General features: G+C 39.5%; 1 protein-coding gene across 1 annotated transcript in view; it reads right to left on the bottom strand.

The window, feature by feature from the left end:
* The window catches only part of Hdac9 (histone deacetylase 9), a 674,620-nt gene that overhangs the window by 85,048 nt on the left and 566,686 nt on the right, over positions 1-22,886 (bottom strand). The window contains exon 14 of the mRNA XM_026782512.1: positions 386-566. Within this exon, the coding sequence (XP_026638313.1) occupies positions 386-566 (181 nt within the window). The remainder of the gene's footprint in view (positions 1-385; positions 567-22,886) is intronic.

The raw sequence follows: 22,886 nt of genomic DNA, 5'->3' as shown, positions 1-22,886 counted from the left end.
AATGAGGAAAAGATACTCTTCAGAGCCAAATGAGGACGCCAAGTATCGTAAATTTCCCTGCGGCCAACCTCGGGGAAGGTAAGCGTCTGCAGAACACTGCTGAAGAATGTGGGAGGGAGTCTCATTTCCAGGGGGATCCATGCACCTGTTGATGAATTTTCCAGGCCCTTGAATGATAACAATTTATGAGGCTATTAATACTAAGCCCAAGATTTATCAGATGTGCCGTTTGTCTTGTGGCCAACATAACCTCATAAAATTTGGGTTGCATCGAGTTAAAAATGGAGCATTCTGCTATCGGAGTTATTCAGAGCATTTAAATCGGCTAATCCTACAAGAACTGCACATTTCGCCTGCCTATTAAATGGTCTTTAGGGATGCCTACCAGTGGTAGAGGCAGGCTGGCGGGGACAGTCTGCTGTTGAGTGAGGTAACATGGAGGCTGCGGGGGAGGAATGGGTCCTGGAGAGGAGGCCATGCTTCTCTGATCCATCGATGCCAACCGCAGCTAGCCGAGCCTGGTGCACCGAGAGCCCATGTGCGTGTGAGGACTCCAGCAAGGGAGGCTGCCAAGGAAAGGGGAAAAGAGGAAGAATGTGAGCCCAGCACTGAGGAGGACACTGAGAGCAACATGTCAACAAAATAAGTTCATCAGGCCAAGGACATAAACAGTGTGAGGGGAAAGGAACAGAAAACAACAGCAACCACATAGAGAGATGGGAAGAAAAAGCAAGATTGAGTCAAGATCAATTGATCCATTCAACAGATGTTTGTACACTGACAGTCATCCCTGCAGTCTAGCTAGCAAAAGAGGCGATGGCAGGGTGAACTGATTCCAACTGCCAGTTTGAACCGGTTGAAGGAAACAGATCTTTAACTCCAGTAAGAGCATCCACTCACTCTTTCCTTTAATACCAAGGTTTTGAACTCAGACCTAGAAGGGACTCTCGTGAAAGGAAGAACCATTCAGCCACCGTTAAACTAGCTAGGAGGCTTGGTTCTGAACACGTGCCCTGAGTTTACTTCACTGGTATTGTGGGGGAAAATCTTGAGCACTCCTGAAATTACCAGTTAGCTGACTATATTTTGACACCTTTCAGATGTCATAAAATGGCATAGGATGGCCTAGTTTTGTCATAGTTTGAAGAGGACAATATCAATGCTATAAAATCCCAAGTGCCTTTTAGAGATTCTAACATTATTTTTGTACTTATCAAGCTATTCAGTCAGAAGACCAACTTTTAGAAGCTTCAGAAGTATCATTAATGTGGTCCTTTGTGTAAAAGGACAATCTTTAAAACGCAGACAGACAGAAGACAATCTGTAAAACCCAGACAGACAGTGGACAGTCTGTAAAACCCAGACAGACAGTGGATGGTCTGTAAAGAACAGACAGACAGGAGACTGTCTGTAAAACCCAGACACACAGTGGCCAGTCTATAAAACACAGACAGAAAATGGTCTGTAAAACATGGACAGATAGCGGGCAGTCTGTAAAACCCAGACAGACAGCAGACAGTCTATAAAACACAGACAGAGAATGGTCTGTAAAACCCAGACAGACAGTGGATGGTCTGTAAAGAACAGACAGACAGGAGACAGTCTATAAAACACAGACAGACAACAGACAGACTGTAAAACAAAGACAGTGGTCAATCTATAATTTATACTCTATAATCTTATCTAATTGTAACTTTGCATATAATCTGAATTAACCGATACTTATAAATTTATAAGCTGTAATGATAAGTAGTCATAACTGTTTACAGTTACAAATGTGTGCAAAGACATCTTGATTTAGAAAAATTTAAATGTACTTTAAAATTAACTTTCACATAGGTTGTGGTTAGGTCTGAGGTTGCCTGTCTGCCATGCTAGCTCTAGATGGGAACAGTGGTGCCAGAACTCAGAGCTAAAAATTGGAAAGTCTCTGAAGTTCACAGTCATCCTTGGCTACATAGCAAGTTCAAGGCTAGTCTGAGATACGTGACAAAATTTAGGTTACGATTAATGGTGTGAAATGTTATCTCTGCTTTGTTCTGTAGAAAAATCAATCGGCCTATATGATGGATGGCATCTGTCATATAGTCTCTCTTTGGCTGGGATGGCTTTTTCTGTGACAGAATTCCAGTTGCAATAGTTTCACAACTTTACAAGAGCCTAACTCCCCTGTTTCCTTACAGGCATCGTGCTCAATGCCTGAGCCTGAGCTGTGAGAACACACACCACCTATCCCCTCCTAGAACATAAAATTCTAGAGAAGACCAAGTCATAATTCTGACTTCGAAAGTTTTCCAACATTATCTAAAATGCATGAGTAAATATTGACCTGCATGTTTGTGATGACCCTCTCCTATGTCTGTTCAAGCCAAATCTAAATCGATGCAAATAGCTCCAAACTGCCACCCTTCTGCGCCACCCAGCCTTACTCCTTCCTGAAGGAATTCTCTCCCAAGCCTGCTGCGAGCCAAGAGTAGACAAGGAAATCTATGGATAGGTACTTAAATCTGAAGAAGCTCCTCAGTCTGCCAGTCTGTCCTTTTTGAGAGGAGGACATTTCCAGGCTGATATCATCTTTTTTTCTTCTAGGGTCGATTTAAAACAGTGCCTGTTACACACAGGTATTACACCCAGGGCTGCCTGACAACCTTTATTAGTACTCTAATCTATCTGGGTCTCTTCTTCCAAACAATAATATTAAAATCAAATTTTATACTCCTATGGGATTCATATATGCTTGTGAGTATTATATGCATCTTTTATTATATGATTAAGAAATGAAAATTTGAGATGTTTCATGGGTTTTTAAAAGTTTCATGAAATCTGGCACCATGCCCATGATGTCTACGGGATTGGTGCTTCTGATAATTCATGCTTCTGTCTTCCTGCAACCGTCTTTACACAGGACTGTGAGACTCCGCCCATCCTTAGTATACTTCACACTTTCCACAGAACGTTGTTGAACAGTCTCATTCAATGCTGCATCTCTTTCTGTAACGTCCCATCACTTTCGGAGTTTCTCTCCTCTCATTCTTGTCAGGTTTCCACACGTTCAAGTGAACGGCATACAATCACCATTTCCTCGCTCATGATTGCTGCCTGGCATCTTGCTAGTGTGTTAAACTACATAACACAATACACATGTAATAACCCTGGATGAGGAAAAGTCAGGGTGCTTTGAAACTGTTAGAAATTTAAGGAAGCCCATGAAACTGATAAGAAAGCTTCAGGAATTTTCGTCTTAAGAAAGCAACATCTGAACTAAAAGGCAAAGGATAAGTGAAGAGAACAGGGACAGCCCTGGGAAAGCTCACGAATGTGTGTGTGCGTGTGTGTGTGTGTGTGTGTGTGTGTGTGTGCATGCACATAAGTGTGCTAGTTTGAGAGTTGGGTGTGCTAATGTGTGTGCTCCATCTTATATACCACCTCAAAGTTTTGAAAGTGACACCAGATACAACCCTGTTGTATGGACTTTCTGCTGCATCTACTCTCGTGGATTTTCTGAAAGCTAAAATGTTATTGTGCATTGCAAATATAGAATAAGTATTTAGAAGTCAAAGACCATATTTCTCCTTCTATATCATAACCATATTTCAGATGATGGGGAAACAGTTACTGTAAGGACTCTATATGGGTGAAACAACCATCATCTTTCTTTTTAACATGGTGCACATTTATGATTTCTGCGAGCCTCAGAGAAACTCTAATTATAACTTTAAAGGTTCATAGTTTTCTAACTCATAACTATGATGTACATCTTCATACAAAACTTTCCAAGCCAACTATCAACCTCCAACTCTTCCAGTGCCCATCGTTACGAATGCGCAAACAGCTTGCATGATAATAGTAATTTATTGCGAATGTTTTTAAGTGTAGATATCTACTCAGAAGCTCTGCTGTGCTGTCTAGGTAGAAAGCGAAATCAACCACCCCTCCTGAATTTTCAGACTATCACCTGAAGTTTCAGAATCTTACCTTTAGCAAGTTACACAAACAATATGAACTTCACCTGTTACTAATTCCCAGACAATGCTTCATTTCAATACACAGTGGATAGGAATATGTTGACTTATGGAATTAATAAAAAAGAGGTACATAACCATCTTCAAAATCTCACAATAACAACAGTAGAGAAGAAGAACAAGCGTGATAAATTATCATAAAGTATCATACAGCCTAGAATATTGGGAAAATTTGTGAGCAACAGAGTCCAGGCCACATAGTTTCCAATCCTTAGGGAGAGCAGCATGGACATCCCAGTTAATTCAGGACTGTTTCTAATTGGTACTTTTATGTGTTTTTCCAGGTTTTTTGCCCATTATAGCTATTAAGTTTTTAATTAATAAAACTGCTTGGTGTTCATTCTTTCAAGTGTTTCATTGGGGCAGATGCATCATCAATGGACCAACAACTAAACACAGCCAGTTATATCCAAATTATCACATGAACTAGGATGGTAAGAGGAGAAACTGTCGTGCACTTTAGGAAATCTCCGACCAGCATCAAGTTCTCACACAGGGAATCATGGCTTTTAATGTACAAGGAGAACTGTGACAATCCAGGAAGCAACCAATTCTTGCAATATTGTCCACTGATGAAAACCTCACATCTTCGGGTAGAAAAACGATACTGAAACTTTCCCTGATGGCTAAAAAGGGGCTGAAATGTTTCATGTACTTTTTAAAATTTGAAAAGAATGAAAGAGAATTTTGTCATTTTATGTTGCACTTTTGAGTATGAAAGGCCATATTCTTTTCCTTTATCTTCAGAAAATTAAATGTTAAATAATTCAGAACCTATAAACTTTTAAACTGTACATGTAGCCAAACTGGCATTTCATGTATTAGCATGTATCATGCTTAAGTGCCACAATCATGCCGCCTCAAAAGAAAAAAAAATTATAAATAGGCTGAACAAAGTCTGTCGTCTTTTAATGCTAGTTATGCATGATAAATTTGCCTCTGTAGCGTGTAGGGTGTGTGGGATCATCACCTGCCCCCCCACCATTGATTACGTTCAGGAAAGTTAGCATGTATTCACTCATAAAGCCCTTCATATTACCCAGTGAGCGTTAACATGTGTGGCCCGCCTTCCAGACTCAGGAGGCACTGGCTTTGCTGTCTTTGCAAAGCAAGCAGTGTCTAAGCAGTTTAGGACTAGCTAGCAGGTCCTGTGTGCGAATGGCTGTGTAGGGCAGGAAGACTTGCAAATCCCATTTCTGTGCTGTTGCCTTTTGCTTGGTGCTGTTATGCTTTCTTGGGTTATTGCTCTTTGATGAAACCTGTTTTACAGATTCCAGATTTCAGCATCATCTCAGTGATTCCATTTTTGCCATGTGGGTGGCCACCAATGGCTGCTGTCAATGTCATAGCTTTAACTACAGCAATAACAAAATTGATAACATCTGCACTTTGAAACAATCAGAGTTATTTGAATTTGTTTCATAAAAGATAAAACTTCAAAGAAAGAGTATTAAAGAAAAAAAGGAAAGAAGAGAAGAGATCCTGGAAACAATAATTGGGAGGAAAAATTCTGCCTAGGTTTCCACTCAAATCCTATTTCTAAAGCCATTTTTCAGAACACCTTTTTTTTTTCCATTTTTCATGTTAGGCATTGAATTTCCTTCTTGGTTTACAATGTTTTGAACTTGAGAAATATTGCCATTATAAAAAAAATAGATTGCAAATATTTCCCAGGGTTATCATAAAGATTTCAGGGGCATTTACACACTTGAACCTTCGTAGTCTTTGGGATGGGTGTGTAAATCTTGGTTAGCTTTAGACTTTGTAAAGTTAAACATGCCTGCTAATAATTTGCAAGTCATTGTTTAATAAATAGAAACAATATACATTTTTTAAGGTAAACAGGGAAAAAACTTTAAGAAGAAAAAACAAGCAACAATCTAAATGTAAACACAGTAAAAAAAAAAAAACACTGAAATAATTCTTCAAATACAAACCATAAAGTGAGGGGCAAGAAAAAAAATCTCAAACTCTTAGAAAGCACAGCTGATATGAGTGCACCCAGTTACCAGGTAGAGGACAAAGGCAGCCAAACTTCTTTGGCTAGACATATTAAAGACAAAAGTTCTACAGAGAAATAGAAGGTAAATAACAGCATAAGACATAAGCCAATTTTTTTAAAAAAGAACAAACCAGATATTAGGGAGAAAATTTCAGAGACAGAGAATTATATCTATAAGATAATACAAATATTTAATTAGCAAAAAATTCTAAACTCCAAGGAGCCCTATAATATGTACTTAAAATTACAAAACAAATTGGCAGGGCTACTAGAACCAACCGCAAAAATCCACATGCAGAAGGATTTTACTTATCATGAAATGAAGCTAAAGAAGATTTTAACAAAATTGGTCACTAAAGAGTTGCCTAATTTTCAGCCAAGGAATATATTATTTTGAGCACTAATTTTCAGCCAAGGAATATATTATTTTGAGCACAGTATAGATGAATCATAGCCAAATTGATGGCTATAATAAAGCAAGGATTAACATCTACAATGCATTTTGTTCAGCTACAAAGGAAGGGAATTCTGGCACAACCACAGAAGGGACGGACCATAGAGAAAGTATGATACACAAAATAAACAAGGCACAAAGGCAAATATCATGTGATTTCAGTTCTCTGAACAAACACATGGATACCACAGAGGTCATGTGATTTCCCTTATCTGGACACATGGATACCACAGAGGTCATGTGATTTCCCTTATCTGGACACATGGATACCACAGAGATCATGTGATTTCCCTTATCTGGACACACGGATACCACAGAGATCGTGTGATCTCCCATGTATGAACACATGGATAGCACACTATACTGCAGAGGTGGTTTACAAGCTGTCAGGTGAACACGGAATGTCTGGGAAGGTGAACCCTGCTGAATAGAGAAAAGACACCTTGGACCTCTCTTACTATTACACACAGAAAACAATGGAAAGTGTTTAAACATAAAGGCACATTGTTTCAAATTTAAGAAAAGCTGTTGACATTACCATTATTATTTTGGGTAAAGAAAGGAACCCCCAAAACTTCTATTTATTATAAACTAGAAAAACAAAAATCAGAGATAGGGTAAAATACTCACTTAACAAAATAAAAAGAAAATTTTAGTGCCTATTATGTAATTTCTAAAAGCAAAGACAAGAAAATAGACAGGAATTATGAATAGGAAGCTCCAAGAGAATGAAAATTTCAATTATCAAAGAAGTATGTGCACAGCAATAGCCACAGCTAAGGAAGAAAACACAAGCCAATATTATCATGAGGTACCACTCCACACCCTTGAAACGCATCAGAAACGTAGATGTCAGATATCAGCAACTGTTAGAGAAAGCAGAGAGAGCAGGATGCATGCCTTGAGGCCTGTGAGAAATGGTTGTGAGCATCTTAAGAGCAGTTCTCTAATCCGAAGATGAAACAGACTACAGTAAAAGTGAGTAAAGAAAATAACCAAATCAACAAGCATAACCCCTACTGCTAAAGCCTTAAATCATGCAAGTCAATGCGTATGCAAGCACGTATAAATATAAGAGTAAGAAAAATGAATAATAATACAATCAAAAAAGGGAAGAAATGTGAAGCAAACACCCTCAGAGAATTCACAGAAGAAGAAATGGATAAAGCATACATTAGGAAGGAGATATACAGGAAATTTTGATGGTATCTGTATTTCTTTTTCTTTAGCTAGGAATTACGAGTGTTCATTACACACACACACACACACACACACACACAAACACACACACGCACAAAGATTCTTCACTATACTCATAGATGGATATCTTGTCCAGTAGTTATCAGAAAGGCTTCTTCCAACTGTATATGGCAGCTATTGCAGAGATCTACAGCCAGACATTATGCAAAGTAAGAGTCTAAATTAGAGGTCTCTGTTGGTTTCCTCCCATTGGAAATAGAAGACCCAACAGAAGAGGGCCAGGGAAGATTGTAGAAGTCAGCGGAGATGGAGGACACCAGGAGAATATGGCCCAGAATCAACTAAGTAGGGCTCATACAGGCTCACAGAGACTGAAGTCACAAGCATGGGGCCTGCATGGGTCTGCATCAGGTCCTTGGTAGAAATGTTGTGGCTGTTAGTGTGATGTTCTTGTGAGACTCCTAATGACTGAAGTGTTTGTATCTCTGACTCTTTTGCCTGCCCTTGAGATTCTTTTTCTGCTATTGGGTTGTCTTGACCAGTCTCGATATGAGGGCTTTTGCCTTGTCTTATTGTGTATTGTTTTGTCATATTTAGCTGTTGTCTCTTGGAGGTCTGCTTTTTCTGAAGAGGAAAGGGGAGGTGGGAAGTACAGAGATGGAAACTCTTGCTGGAATGTATTGTATGAGAGAAGAATCCATTTTCAATAATAATAATAAAAAGAATGGACAAAATTTCTAAGTTGGAACTGCTATAGGGTCAGAAATCCATGCTGGTTTCCATTCTGGGACCCTAGAGATATTCCAGTGAACCAGGTAGGCAAGCTACAATCTTGAAACAAACAAACAAACAAAAAAACAAAACAAAAAAACAAGCAGAGTATTTGTGACATGAACTCAAGGAATGCACTGCTATTGGGGGGGGGCGGTATTATTGCCACATGGATGGAAATTAGAGAGTGTTATTTTAAAGGATTGGATAACTAGGGAGCCTGCAGGGCTGTGGCCAGGTGAGTATGGTTTCAGGATAGATAGAGACAACCTTTGCCCAGATACAAGCTGTACTCATCCCTCTCCTACCTCACTGGCTCTAATAGATACTCATTTCTCCTTCATAGTCCTCGCTATCATTTCAATCCCAGGAGCATGCACACAGTTGCAAGAGAGAAGACTGCCACAACTCCGGCTGCCACTGCCACTTTAAAAGCTCATTTGTATGTATTACACCTGTTTCCTCCTAAGGCTCAGGTGCTATCATGGAAGAGAGAGTATAAAGACGGTAGGAAGCAGAAGCAGTGGGTAACTACAAGGAAACAAAGGGTTTTCCAGCCACAATAGAGCAGTTGCACATATGAACCCACAGATGGTGTGACACTGTGCACAATACCAGGGGAAACTCAAGCTAGACAAAGTCCCAGCATGGGGGGGGGGGGATGTGCACCAAGTCCCACCTCTCGTCAAGGAGTTAACGGTAGCTGATAGCTACCGGAAACAGGAAAATTAGTTTTCTTAAGGGGTATGACCCTTGGTAAGTCCAATATGTATTAGTGGATAGCCACACAACTCAGCAGTGCTAATGGGACTAGATGGGCTTATAAAAAAATAAGGACATAAAGTTGTGTAGTTATGGAATAGAGGGAAGATCTGGAAGGAGAAGGGGAGAGGAATGAAAGTATACAAAATATACTGTATTCTCAAAGAACTAAGAAAAATATTTTAAAAGCTCATTTAGATCTAAGAGAATATAAATAAAACTAAGTATTAATTATATGAGTGTGTGGTTGTTTGAAGGAAAATGACAGGATTGGCACTATTAGGAGGCATGGCCTTGCTGAAGGAAGTTTGTCACTGTTGGGGCGGGCTTTAAGGTCTCGTCTGCTCAAGTTTCCCTTGGTGTGACTCTCAGTTTACTTCCTGTTGCCTGCAAGATGTAGGACTCTCAGCTACTCCAGCACTCATCTGCTGCATGCCATCATGCTCTCTGTCATGATGATAATGGGCTGAACCTCTGAAACTGTAAGTGAACCACCTCAATTAAATGTTTTCTTTATAAGAGTTGCCTTGGTCATGGGGTCTCTTCATAGCCAATAAAAGCCCTAACAAGACAGAAGTTGGTAACAGGAGAGGGGATTGCTGTGATAGCCTGACGTGTGTTTGTTTTTAGGAATTTGGACTTTGATATTTTGGGTTTGGAAAGCAACAGAATGCTTTAAGCACTGCTTAATGGGTCACAGTAGTAGGAGCATGGAAGACAGTGGTGCTCAGAGTTATGTGAACTGTTGGGAGCTCACTCAAGATGTTTCAGAGGAGATGAATTTTAGTATGTACCTAGAGATCAGTCTTGTGATATTTTGGTGAAGAAAGAGGTTGCCATTTGCCCTTGTCCAAAGAGTCTGCCTGAGGCTAACGTGAAGAGTTTTGGACTAATTCTGTTGGTAGAGGAAATAGCAAAGCATCTTAGTATAGATTCTGTCATGTGGGTATTAGTGGTAATGCTAATGAAGATTTTCAATGGAAAGGAGTAAGATGAGCAGGGTAAATTACAAAATATAAATTTTGAGCAAAAAAGAGCACCAGGAATTGAAATAGAACAGAATTCTGTGTTCAGGGAGATAAATATATTAAGAAATGCAATAGAGGGAGTGGTGACCTCAGGGCAAGATCCCACCCAGCAAGTTTCCCACTCGTGAAAAGGAACTGAAGGAAAGCTTAGAGATCTGTGTGATGGGTCACATCTTTAATTTCAGCATTGGGAAGGCAGAGATTGGCAGATCTCTGAGTTTGAGACCAGCCTGGTCTACAGAGAAAGTTTCAGGCAGTCAAGCTTAGGATGTCAGAGTTGTGGGTTACCTGCTGAAGAGACCTAGTAACAAGAATGGAACCAGTCAATAAAGATGACTTCTGTTGGAGATAAGGAGAACATTTTGACATCAGACATGGAGTTGCAGAGTTTGGAATTTACCCAGATGGTATTCAAACTTGCTTTGGTCCAGTATTTCTTCACTATGCTCTTTTTCTTACATTTTTTAGTGGTAATGTATATCCTGTGCCAATATATGTAAGAAGTACATGATCTACTTTTTTGATTTTGATTTTTACAGGGGGATTACAGTTAAGAATTTGCCATGCATCTTAGAAGAGACTTTAAACTTTGAAACAGGTTTGAGACTGCCACACTTTATGGAAACTTTTGAAGTTGAACTGAATGCATTTTTGCATTACAATATGGTTCTAAGCCTTTGGGGTCCAGGGAGTAGAATGTGGTAGTTTGAAAAAAAAAATGGCTCCAAAGGGAGGAGCACTATTTATTAGGTGGTGTGGCCTTGTTGGAGGAAGTGTGTCCCTGTGGCACTGGGCTTGAATGCCTCTTTTGTTCAAGTTTCCTTCAGTCTGACCCTCAGCTGATTTTCTGTGGCCTGAAAGATGTAGGACTCTCAGCTGCTCCAGCACCAAGGCTGCCTGCAGGCCATCATGCTCTCTGTCATGACGATAATGGACTGAACCTCTGAAACTAAGCAAGCAACCTCAATAAAACATTTTCTTTATAAGAGTTGCCTCAGTCATGGATTCTCTTCATAGCAACAGAAACCCTAACTAAGACAGAGTATGAAAAACAACAGATATTAGAAATGAGCAAGACATATTTTAGAATATGTTCAATAATTATAACATTTAAATTGCTGCAGTATGGTTTTTCCCTTTGCACATAACATAATCATCCCACAGTCAGAGTAGAGATTATCTCAGCCAGGTTCTTATCAAAATGTAATAAAAAGAACAGTACGGTAAGGATAACACTCCCTACTGTAAGGAAGAACGGAAGAGTGAGTCACAGAGCCCTTGATGGGATTTCAGTGGTTACTGCTTTCTATGCCTCTGGCTTCAAGCAATCTTGGAAGACGGAAGAGCATAAAGGAATAGGAGCAGTAACTGGGAGGGGCAAGTACAGTTTCCATGAGGTCCACCTCACGATGAGCTCTGAATTTGTGGTGAAACAGTTATTTTCAGGTCACTCACGATCCTCAAGCTCCTCCCATGCTCTTTACAGAGAAAAATAAACTCACTGCTTTGCTGAGCTGGTCTTCCCTGTAATCCCTACTTTAATGAGTGGTCAGTGTCTCACTGAAGTGAACACATTTGTTCTCTCTTCTCCAGGAAAAGATAACACAGCACAGTTAAACCATCCGAAAGCACAACAGACAGGACGAAATGGAAATAAGAATACCTGACCTTGAGAACAGATCTTCTGAAAAATAATATTCCACACAGATATTATTAAAGAACAAAACTACATTCGAGATTTTTGGGACAATGTCAAATGATCAGATGTCTACAATGCTGTTATCTCTTAAGGTGAGGGGAAAAAGGAGGCAGAAACCTACACAAAAAAAAAAATAGAGAATGTTCCTTATTATAGAAAAATCCTGAACATCTGAAGATAGGAAGGCCGTAGAACCACAAACAGACACAGACAGAAATACTCCTGACCTCATCAGGATATACTTAAACTGCCAAAAGTAAAGAACAGAGAAGGAAGTTTAAAATGTGAACAAAACATATTTAGGCCACAACCCATGTAACTAACAGAAGATTTTCTCTGAGAAATCCCATAGGGCTAGGATAACATGGAAAAATATATCTACAATTCTTAAAGAAATTGACTGCCAACTTTGATTATTTTACCAAGCAAAGATATCCCTCATAATGAAAGGGAACATGAAAATCTTCCAGTATAAGCTAAAATTTGTGAAAAAGAATGAATTTACGAGACCACTAGACCACTCTTCCCAAAGATAATTAAGGAAGTCCTACCTCTAAAAGTAAAACTAAACAGCATTATAATATGGTGTAAATACATGGATCCCTCTAGAAGATTATATTTACATAGCAGAAATAGAGAGGAACCAAACCAAGTACACCACCAAACTGCAAAGACGAAGAAGAAGACACAAACAAACAGTATTCAGAATTCCTAGAAGGAAATAAATGATGGCAGGTTTCTACTCAATCTTTTCAACAATAGCACTGGATATAAAGGTCTTAATTCTCTAGTTTAAAGGTATAGACTGAGCTTATTGTGTTGATATGTGCCAGGAATCTCTGTACCAGGGACCAAGAAGGGAGATTATGATTTCAGGGCTATAGTAAGAACCTCTATCAAAAGAAACAAACAAAATATTCCTGCCTTCCACCCAAAGAATAGTACCAACAACAAATAAAAAAGATACTCGTTACATGAATTTTAAAATAAAACCCAATAATATGCTATCTACAAGAAGTTAACCTCATCCATAAAGACAAGCAGACTGAAAGTAAAGGGATGTAAAATTATATCTAAACCAATAAATTGGTAACATAAGCAAAGAAAGATATAGCTACACCCAACAAAACAGATTTTACTAGACAATCTTACCAATGACAGAACACCCAGGACAAAATTAAGTGAAGAGATATCATAGCTAAATCAAATTATAGATCAAATAGACACAACAAATATTTATAACAGAATACAGTGGTTGGAGAATACATGATCTTTTTATGAACACAGGAAATATCTTCTAGAATAGACTACAGACAAGGCTGAAAATCTTAGCAATACTGAAAACATGAAATCACGTTATATACCTCTTCTGATCACACAGAAGGAAACTAAAGTCCAACAAGGAAACTTTAGAAAGTACACAAATACAGAACAACTAAAAACATAATTTTGAACAATTTCTGCATTACTTAGGAAATCAGAAGGAGAGTTAAACATTCATGAAGCAAATAAATTTAGCAATACAACCTACTGAGGCATGCGGATGTAAAAAACATTGCTGTGGATGATGTTTATAGAAATGAGTAGGGAGGATAGAAAAAGATTTCAAAAACCAGTGTAGTGATGCGCCTCAAGACAGAAAAACATATATCAAATGCAAAATCAGTACAGGGGAAGAATTAATACAAATTAGAGTGGAAACCAATAAAGCAGACCATAAAATTAATATAAGGGTTCATTAGAACAAGGAATTGACTTCTTGATTAAAAACAAAAGTACTTACAAACCCTTAGTCAGAGAAGTACAAATACATTAAAGAAGAGGTGAGAAGGAAGATTTGGCAAGGGCCACCATATACTAAGTCTTGTTTGTATTATGAAAATCTCTATACTTACAAATTGAAAAATGTAGATTAAGTGGACAAAGTTCTGGTTATTTTATAAATATTAAAATTGAATCAAGAGAATAGGGAATGTTGGAATGATCGTGTAAGATGTACAGTGACTGGATAAGTGATAGTCTTCCAATAACATACAGCTCTTCACTATGGTTTCACTGCTGAATTTTAACAAACCTTTGAAAGAATGAACAATATTGCTTTTCAAAATGTCCTATAGATTTGATAGAAAGAACCCTTCCAAAATTATCCAGTGTAGTCTAATTATCCTGCTACCAAAACCAGATAGGAACACCACAAAAAATATAACTATAAGCTCCAAGCCTCCAAATAATACTAAATTAAAGTCCTATAATTTGTTAAGTCCTAAAACATAATTAAAGTAAAAACAACATTAAAAAAACTCAAATTGCTTTCGTCCCAAGTGTGGCTCAACGCATATGAATAAACCAACAGAAAATCACATAAACAGAATGATGGAGGAAAATTATGGACCTCTTAATACATACAGCAGAAAGTATTTGGTAAAATACAAAACCCCTTCAAAATAAGAGCTGTGAAAAACATGAGGCACACAAGGATCATGCCTCTAAGAAGGTGATATATGAGACATACAGCAAATTCCATAATGAGTGGAGAAAAATAAAGCATTTTCTCTAACATGGAGAACAAGACTAGAATGTCTACTCTTGCAATTCTTACTTCAACACTAGAGGTTGTAGCCTGAGCAACTGGACAAAGAAAATATAAAAAGCCCATGGGTAGAGGAGGAGCGAGTCAAATTATCACCATTGACACATGAGATGCTTGGATCCGTAAATCCCTCTAAACTCCACAGAAGAATAGTAGGATTGATACAGAACTCAGTCAAGAAGCAGGACACCAATAAACATAAAGAAAAACAGTAGTTTTTCTATAGACTACCAGTGAATTTAATGAGAGAGATATTTAAATCAATTCCATTCATAATAGCCACACATAAACAGGCACAGAGCCAAGTCAAATAAATAAGTGAAGGACGTCTATAATAACAGCTACACAGCAGAAATGAAATGAATTACAGAGACACTATTGAGAGAGACAAAACATCCGTTCATCCTAGGAAAGGACGATTAATACTGTTAAAGTGTTTATAACCCTTCCACATCATCTACAGATTCACTGCCGTCCCCATCAAAGTCCTAATGACATTCTTCACAGTATAAAGACTACCAAAATTCGTATGGCAGCAAAAATCCCAAACAGTCAATGCAGTCTTAAGCAAAATCTATCAAAACAAGAAACTTCATATTACTTAACTTCAAGACATATCACAGAACCAAAACAACACAATGTTGATAGAAAAACAGATGTGTAGATCAATGGAACAAAATTGGGAATTCAAGAAAGAGCTCACACATCTACAGCCACATAATTGTCAAGAGTGTCAACAGACAGGGCTGGAAAGATGACTCAGAGGTTAAGATCATTGGCTGCTCTTCCAGAGATCATGAGTTCAATTCCCAGTAACCACATGGTGGCTCACAACCATCTGTCATGAGATCTGGTGCCCTCTTCTGGCCTGCAAGCAAACATGCAGACAACACTGTATGTATGTGTGTGTATAATACATTATATGTATAATCATATCACATATAATAAATATATTATATATATAAAATAAATCTTCTTTTATAAATGGAGTGCTGGCAGACATATTCACTGTAACGAGGATAGTCATTTCATCTAATGGGTCAGGGCAAACTGGATTCCCACAGGCAGAACACTGACACAATCTTAGTCTCTCATGATGTACAAAAAGTCAACACAAAATGGATAAAATACACCAAAAACTGAAGCTGTGAAAACACTAGCAGAAAATATAGGGGTGGGGGTACTTCAATTATTATTACAGAGAATGACTTTCTGATAGGACAGCAAAAGTATCTGAAAAATTAACAAAAAGAAGATTACATTGAATTAAAAAGAATCTACACAGAAAAGCAATCAAAAGCAATGAGACAAGGTCTAAAATGGAAAAATATGTTTGCCATTTATTTCTCTGACCTGGATTACTATTCATGTCATGTGAAAAATTAAATATATTTAATTAAAAAAATCAAGGTAAAATGGACAAATGATCTCTGTACAGGAAGGTATGCTAATGGAAAATGAAACATTTCCATTGCTCATTAGCCATATTAGAAATTGAAATTAGAGCTACAATGAGATACCATCGAAACACATTGGGTTGGTACTGGAAAAAATAATGCTTTGAGAAGATAGCGAGAACAAAACTGTGATGTTTGATGTAGAGTACTTAGTACCATCATGTGTACTAGAACAGGAAGATGCCTGAAAAAGATCAAAACAGAATTGCCATAGCCGATATCCAACCGCTGGGGAGATCTCAGAAGAAATGCAGGGAGCTGTAGGAATGCTAATAACAAAGCTATGCTATCAGTCTGGGTGCCCACTGAGAGAAGAATGGACACATATGATGTGCAATAGAATATTATTCATCCAAAAACGATGTTATTCTGTCATTTGCTGAACAGTAGTTGGAACTGGGGCAACCATCATGCTGTCAGAAGAAACATAGAAGTAACTCTATATCTATAAAACCAAAGACACAAGGAAAAAGGCCATGGATGCATTAGCCATCATCAAAGTTAAAAGGTTTTCTGCTTCAAAAGATACTAAATAAAGGAAATGTTAACAGTTAAGTTAGAGGCAATATGCAGATCATGTGACATGCAAGCTGTACTGAGACTCTAGAGTATCCAGCACTACAGCGGTCAGTAGAGAGAGCCTAGCCTACGTGTGGGAACTTCCTAAGAGACACTTCCAGCATTACGGCGGTCAGGAGAGACAGCCTACATCTTGTCTTCCAGCATTACGGCGGTCAGGAGAGACAGCCTACATCTTGTCTTCCAGCATTATGGCTGTCAGTAGAAGACAGCCTACGTGTGGAAACTGCCTAAGAGACACTGTCTTCTGCACGATGAGCACAGGAAAGGGTGCTCAGCAGTCCCAGCCTCTAGACCTTTCTAACCCAGCACTACAGGAGGATGAAGGACCACAGGAACTAGAGCAGTTTATTCTAGAAGGATCCAAGCAAGCATCAGGTGAGATGTGGAAAGATCGGAACACCCTGCTAATGAGGACGTGAGGTGGTGAGGCCATGTTCCAGTTTGCAGCTGCTCAGGAACTTAAAACCAAAAGGGACCCTGGCACTCAGCAACCTCAAAGGTGGTCATGAATTGGCAGAAGCACATTTCCACACAAAACTCACACGAGTGTCCATGTGGCACAATTCATGACAGTCTAAAAACAACCTAAACGCCCATCGTGTCGTGGGTTGGGAAATGAGCACTACATAGAATGTCGTTGCACAGCCGTGAGAAAGCAAGAAGCAGGGTGGATAATTAGCTGGGTGAACCTTGATCGTGTGAAAGGAAAAGCAGAAATCATGTCTCATATTGTCGAGATGGCTCAGCCAGCACTCACATAAAAGCTGTGTGTGACGAGGCATGTCTGTAGCTCTAGTGTTGCGGGAGAGGTTACAGGTGGCTCTCCAGAGTTTGTTGATCAGCAAATCAGTGTGCTCCGGACTCAGGGCAGAGCCTGTATCGAAATGTGACTTGGGGAGCTGCATAGCAAAACTCCTATTGATCTCTGGAACTAATACTCCCATCTACACATGTACACACATGCACACACACACACACACACACATACACACACACATATGCACAGAAAGACACACACGCACACACATGCACACACACCCCTCCATTCCCATGTTAAAATGCATTATTTTATGGAAACAACGGTAAATAAGTAGTTGGGTTGACATATCACTGTTAATGGGTAGGGTAGTAAAATGTTCTAAAACTGACTATGCAAGAGGCTGCATAGTATGTATGCTGACTGCACTAAAATGAGTCTCTTAATTGTGTACAAAAACCCAGGTATGTTACAATGTGTACAGTGTGTTAGCTGTAGTACCAAAAATGTTTTCTACTATTAAAATTTATTTTAATATATTTATTTCCTTTTGAAATCATTTTGGTTTATACCTATTTATATAGATAGCAATATATTTTATAGTTGGTAAATATAAATTTATGTGTTTACATAGCCATGCAATTATGTAATTATATACAAACATGGTAAATTATATTTTCTGTGCTAAAGAAAATACATGTTAGCTTATACTTCACTCCTTTGGTGTGAAGTATAAACCTATCTTTCACAACATTTTAGTTAGGGTTTCTATTTCTGTGATAAAATATGTTGGAGCCCCCCCCCCAAAAAAAAAACTATGTTGGAGCCCATGAATGTGGATTCATTCAATCTTGACCAAAGGTCAGAGAGTTCAGGCCTGTTCTTGTTCCTTCAAGGTTATGATAGGAGATTTGATCCAGGGTATGGCTGCCTATAGGCTGCTTGGCCTAAGGTGTGTTCGCTGCATGTCCTACGGAATTCTTAACTCAGGATGTAGTTACTTGATGTTTCAGGTATTGAATAGTAATTATTCCGTTTGTTCTTTGTATCATGATAAAGAAGTCTTGCCTTCTTCCCCCTTTTGGATTGGAGTATTTAAAGCATATAGAAAATAAACATGGGCAGATTCAGTATTCACTGGGTGGCCCTCCCGGCACAGGTGGAATCAGTATTCACTGGGTGGCCCTCCCAACTCTATCCTGTGTCTCTGTTTTTCCTGCCTAGCATTTCTACTCCACACACCCCTACCTGGGATGTAGAAATCTAAAGGTTGGACCATGACAGATGGACCTCAATGTGGGGCCCACGACAGAAACACCAAAACCAAAGCTCTTGATGGAGGCAAGGGTTTCACCCTACAATTCTCGGGTTATATTCCATCAAGTAGGGAAGTCGGGAGAGGAACACAAGGTGGGAAGCTAGAGGCAGGAGCAGATGCAGATGCCATGGAGGAGTGCTGCTTACTGACTTGCTCCTCACAGCTTGTCGGCTGCGCTCTGATAGCTCAGGGATGGCGCCGCTCACAGTGAGCTGGACCTTCCATATCAATCGTCAATCAAGAAAAAGCACCGCAGGCTTGTCCTCACACCAATTTAGTGGGGACATTTTCTCAGTACAGGCTACAATTTTTCAAAAGAGAAACCTGTGTCAAACATATGTAAAACCAGGTAGCACACCTATGCAGAGAAGGCTGTGTCACCCCCTCCCCACCCCCACAGCACATCAGGATTCTGAATTCCAGTAGGCAAGGATGGTACCCAGTGCAAGCAGAGTGGCCTCCCAGCCGTGGCCCTCGTGACAGAGGGTGCTTAGGACATTCTGCTGACTTCCTGCAACTGCCAAGTGGTGGCCTCATGGGAGAGGTCAGGCTCAGGAAGGTGAAATGGTTCCTTTGCATGCTCATTGGAAATACTACTCTCCTCCACTTTTGTTCTGAACGTATCTTTCTTTGTCTGCATGTTTCTCATGACAACAAAGTGGAGCCAGGTGGATGGACACACACACACACACGGGGGTGGGGGAGGGAGTCGAAGGGGTGCCTAGAGATGAAATTTTGGATATCCTATATCCTCATGCTGAACTCACCAGGAATCTATAGTAGACAGTTTACAAGGCAAGTCATGAGTAACTGACCGTTCCATAGCTCGCAGCTACAGCATGGCCACAGGACCCAGGGGAACCGGGTTCAGCGGTGGCCAGTGTTCGTAAGCACACACGGGATGGTTGAGCATGGAGTCCTAACACTGCAAGCAGGCCTGCTGTGAGCCAAACCTACTTCACCGCATTGCGCCTCCATACAATGGTGTTGGTAACATTTACTGCCAGTCACTCAGAGTTCATAAGCAACTCCTGCCACGAGGAAATATGCCCAGATACAAGAGTTTCCTGAGGGAAATTATACCTAATTTGTTTGCATTAAGCATTTTTCATACTTGTAAGGGTAATTGGTTTCGAATTGTTGAAGATTCAGCCACTTTGGAACACTCTTGGAAAGTGACCCCTTTAAATCAAGAGAAAATCCACTTCTTTACTAAACACAAAAGAAACCACAGTCAAACTCTGAAATTAAATCAGTGAGTCTTCCACAAAGGGGAGTTTCTATCACAATGGAACTTTTTTTTTTTTAATCCAAGTTATATTTTTTTCCTTCAATTGCTTTTCAATTTTGTTTTTATAGTTGCCTGTAGGAAGAAAAATGTTCAAGAAGGCAGATTGAAGTTATTTTAATTATGTAACAGTCCAGAGGAAGATGAAATTGTACAATGGCCTAGACGAACATCTTCTGTCTGGTCAGTAGCCAATGGCTGGGGAAGGCTGAACAATGGAGCTGGGCTTAGAAATAATAGCCTGGAGATAAAGGGAAACGCTAAGTCTGGCTTGAGGATGATGAATCTCCTGAGTGTTTCCTTTATTCCTCCCTTAGATAATTGGAGTCCAGATATAAAATAAATCATAATGAGAGAGAAGACAAGCAATATAAATCATTACTTCGTGGAACACATGGATTGGATAGATTTATATTGAATAGATGTTCTCAGTTTAGGATTTCTGGAAGAATTCTAGGGGGTTTTAAACTCCTAAAATTATATGTAAATTGTGAGACTGTATATCAGTAAACTTCTTCAGTAGGTAGTCTCGATCTTTGATCGAGGAAATAATTAATTTTAAAAGTAATACCATGGTTTGGCAGTCTAAGGAAAATTGAATATGTGGCTGTAATAAAAGGCCACCAATGACAACGTTCAGTTCTCTCTGCTGATTTAACAGTTTTGAGGCAGATCGTAAGACTATTCTGGAGTTTTGGAAGTTTAGACTTGGGAGTTTAGACCCACAGTTGGGTTACGAGAGTAAAATAGAACTTTCAGACCTTCCCAGTTGGAGAAAGCATTGTGTTGAACACAACTTGGGTGGTTCACCGATAACTTGCCACTGGTGTCTAAATACAGCTATTTGTGTGCAAGTTAACAAATATAAAAAGCTCAAAAATACAATTGCCTTTTATCAACATTTACCCATTCTCCCACAGCATGCAAACTCTTGTATCTTCTTAAAATGGAGCAATCCTTCATAAGATCAGTGGGATTTTTCCTGAGCTGCACAGTTGAGCCCACAGGAAGGAAACAGTAACTTAAGCACGTCACCGGATGTGAAAATTACTTATTTATTTCATAATTTGATATTGAAGAAAACGACTCTGTTGCATTTGTCAACATGAACGTAACTATATATTTAAAAAAAACAGTTATTTACTTTTTGAAAGGAAGTCTTTATAAAATATTTCCTCCAACTTAAGTGTCTCAGGTAAGATATTTGTAATTTGAAAAAGTTGGTTTTTATTGCTTGGCTTTAGTGGGTATAACCGGTTGGCACTATTTCTATAGTTGGCATCTATGTGCGAGACCAGACGATAACAATGCTCTAGAAGTGGACGCACTACTTCTCTGTAGGGGTGAGTGGTCCAGGTGGGAAGATGAATATTCTGTGAGAACAGACATGCAAGTGCAGCAGGGGCTATGAAGGGGGACACACTGGTGGAATTTAAAAGCCATCAAGGAAAGCACGGTAGAAGAAAAATAAGATGGAGGAACAGGAGACAAAAGAGAAGGATGAGGGTTTGGATGAGCAGTTAGTTAGCGGAAGATGCCCCTGCAGAGGACAGCACATGAGGTTACTGGGAATCCTGGACCCTAAATGACACAGAATGAACGCGGGTTTTTCAGCTACTCTGTGGCTGCTGTTGCTCAAGGTTTTTAGCATTGCTCATTTCCTGTTCAATAGGCCTAATCCAAATGTCAGCATCATCTTCCAGGTTTTAGAGTCTGGAGGCTGGCTATTACACAGAGTGGGCAAGAACAGATATACATTTTGAATCAATCATGATAGTAAAATAATAGCCCACACTGTGAAGCCATAATTTGCATTGGCTAGGCATTCTTCTTGAAAGAATAGTGGCTTTTTCTGCAAAAAAAAAAAAAAAAAGACTTACCTGAAAAGTACTGTTAAGAGTCTATATGTCTCCATATCGGATAATAGATTCATCACTAATACTATATTATTCTTGATACCAATGATATCAAGCTATTATGCTAACAGCACAGTTCAAATCAATCATGGGTAGTATCAATCAACAGTATGCAGGTTCAGTTTTTCATAACCATCAATAGACATTTTTTTTCCATTTCACTCTACCTGCATAAGTGTGTAGGAGTTACTACCCACTAGACAGGCGTTGTAGACAGAAGTTGCCACACCATGCCGTACTGGCAACATCTATGCCAGGGGACTGAACTGCTCTGCCAGGCTTGGTGTCAAGTGCCTTTAGCTCTTGAGTCATCTTGCTGGCCACTGCATAGGAGTTTGAACTTCACCTGGACAAGCAGGAAAACTCGCCGGAATGTCTGAAACCTCCAAAGAGCACGACTATATTTACATTTAAGTAGGTCATAGGCCACCTCAGGTGAGTTGAATTAGGATTTAAAGCCAGTTGAATGTAAGACTGACCAGTGGAGTGACAAGGAGCCACACTCCCTCCATCCAACCACCTGCTCTCTACGACCACTGAGTGTTTGCATGGATATGTAGGAGTTGGATTGTGTTTGGTGATTGCTAAAGGAAGAAGGGTGAATTCTGATGAGAAACAAGAGAAAAGAAGAGAACAAATACAGACTGGAGAATGACACAGAAGCATGCCCTCTGAGGAGGCCCCAGGAACCTTCAAACACATCACGCCTTGAGCAAACATGGAAGAACTGTTTGGATGCTTTAGTAAACGGAGGCTACTCATTCGTTTTCCAGATGCCTAAGTCTGAATAATCACACAGACACTGCATTAATTACAACACTGCTTGCCCAGTAGTTTAGGTGTATTCCTAGATAGCTCTTACATCGCATATTAACCCATTGTTCTGTGTATCGCCAGGAGGCTGTGACTTACTGGGCAAGGTTCTGGCGTCTGTCTCCTCCAGCAGCTACATGGTGTCTCCTTGGTTCCACCTACTCTCTGTTCTGGCGTCTGTCTCCTCCAGCAGCTACATGGTGTCTCCTTGGTTCCACCTACTCTCT

Source organism: Microtus ochrogaster, chromosome 1 (assembly GCF_000317375.1).
Source record: "Microtus ochrogaster isolate Prairie Vole_2 chromosome 1, MicOch1.0, whole genome shotgun sequence".
NCBI classification, from domain to species: Eukaryota; Metazoa; Chordata; class Mammalia; order Rodentia; family Cricetidae; genus Microtus; species Microtus ochrogaster.
The sequence above is the reverse complement of the archived record's forward strand: the minus strand, read 5'-3'. Positions and strand labels throughout refer to the sequence as shown.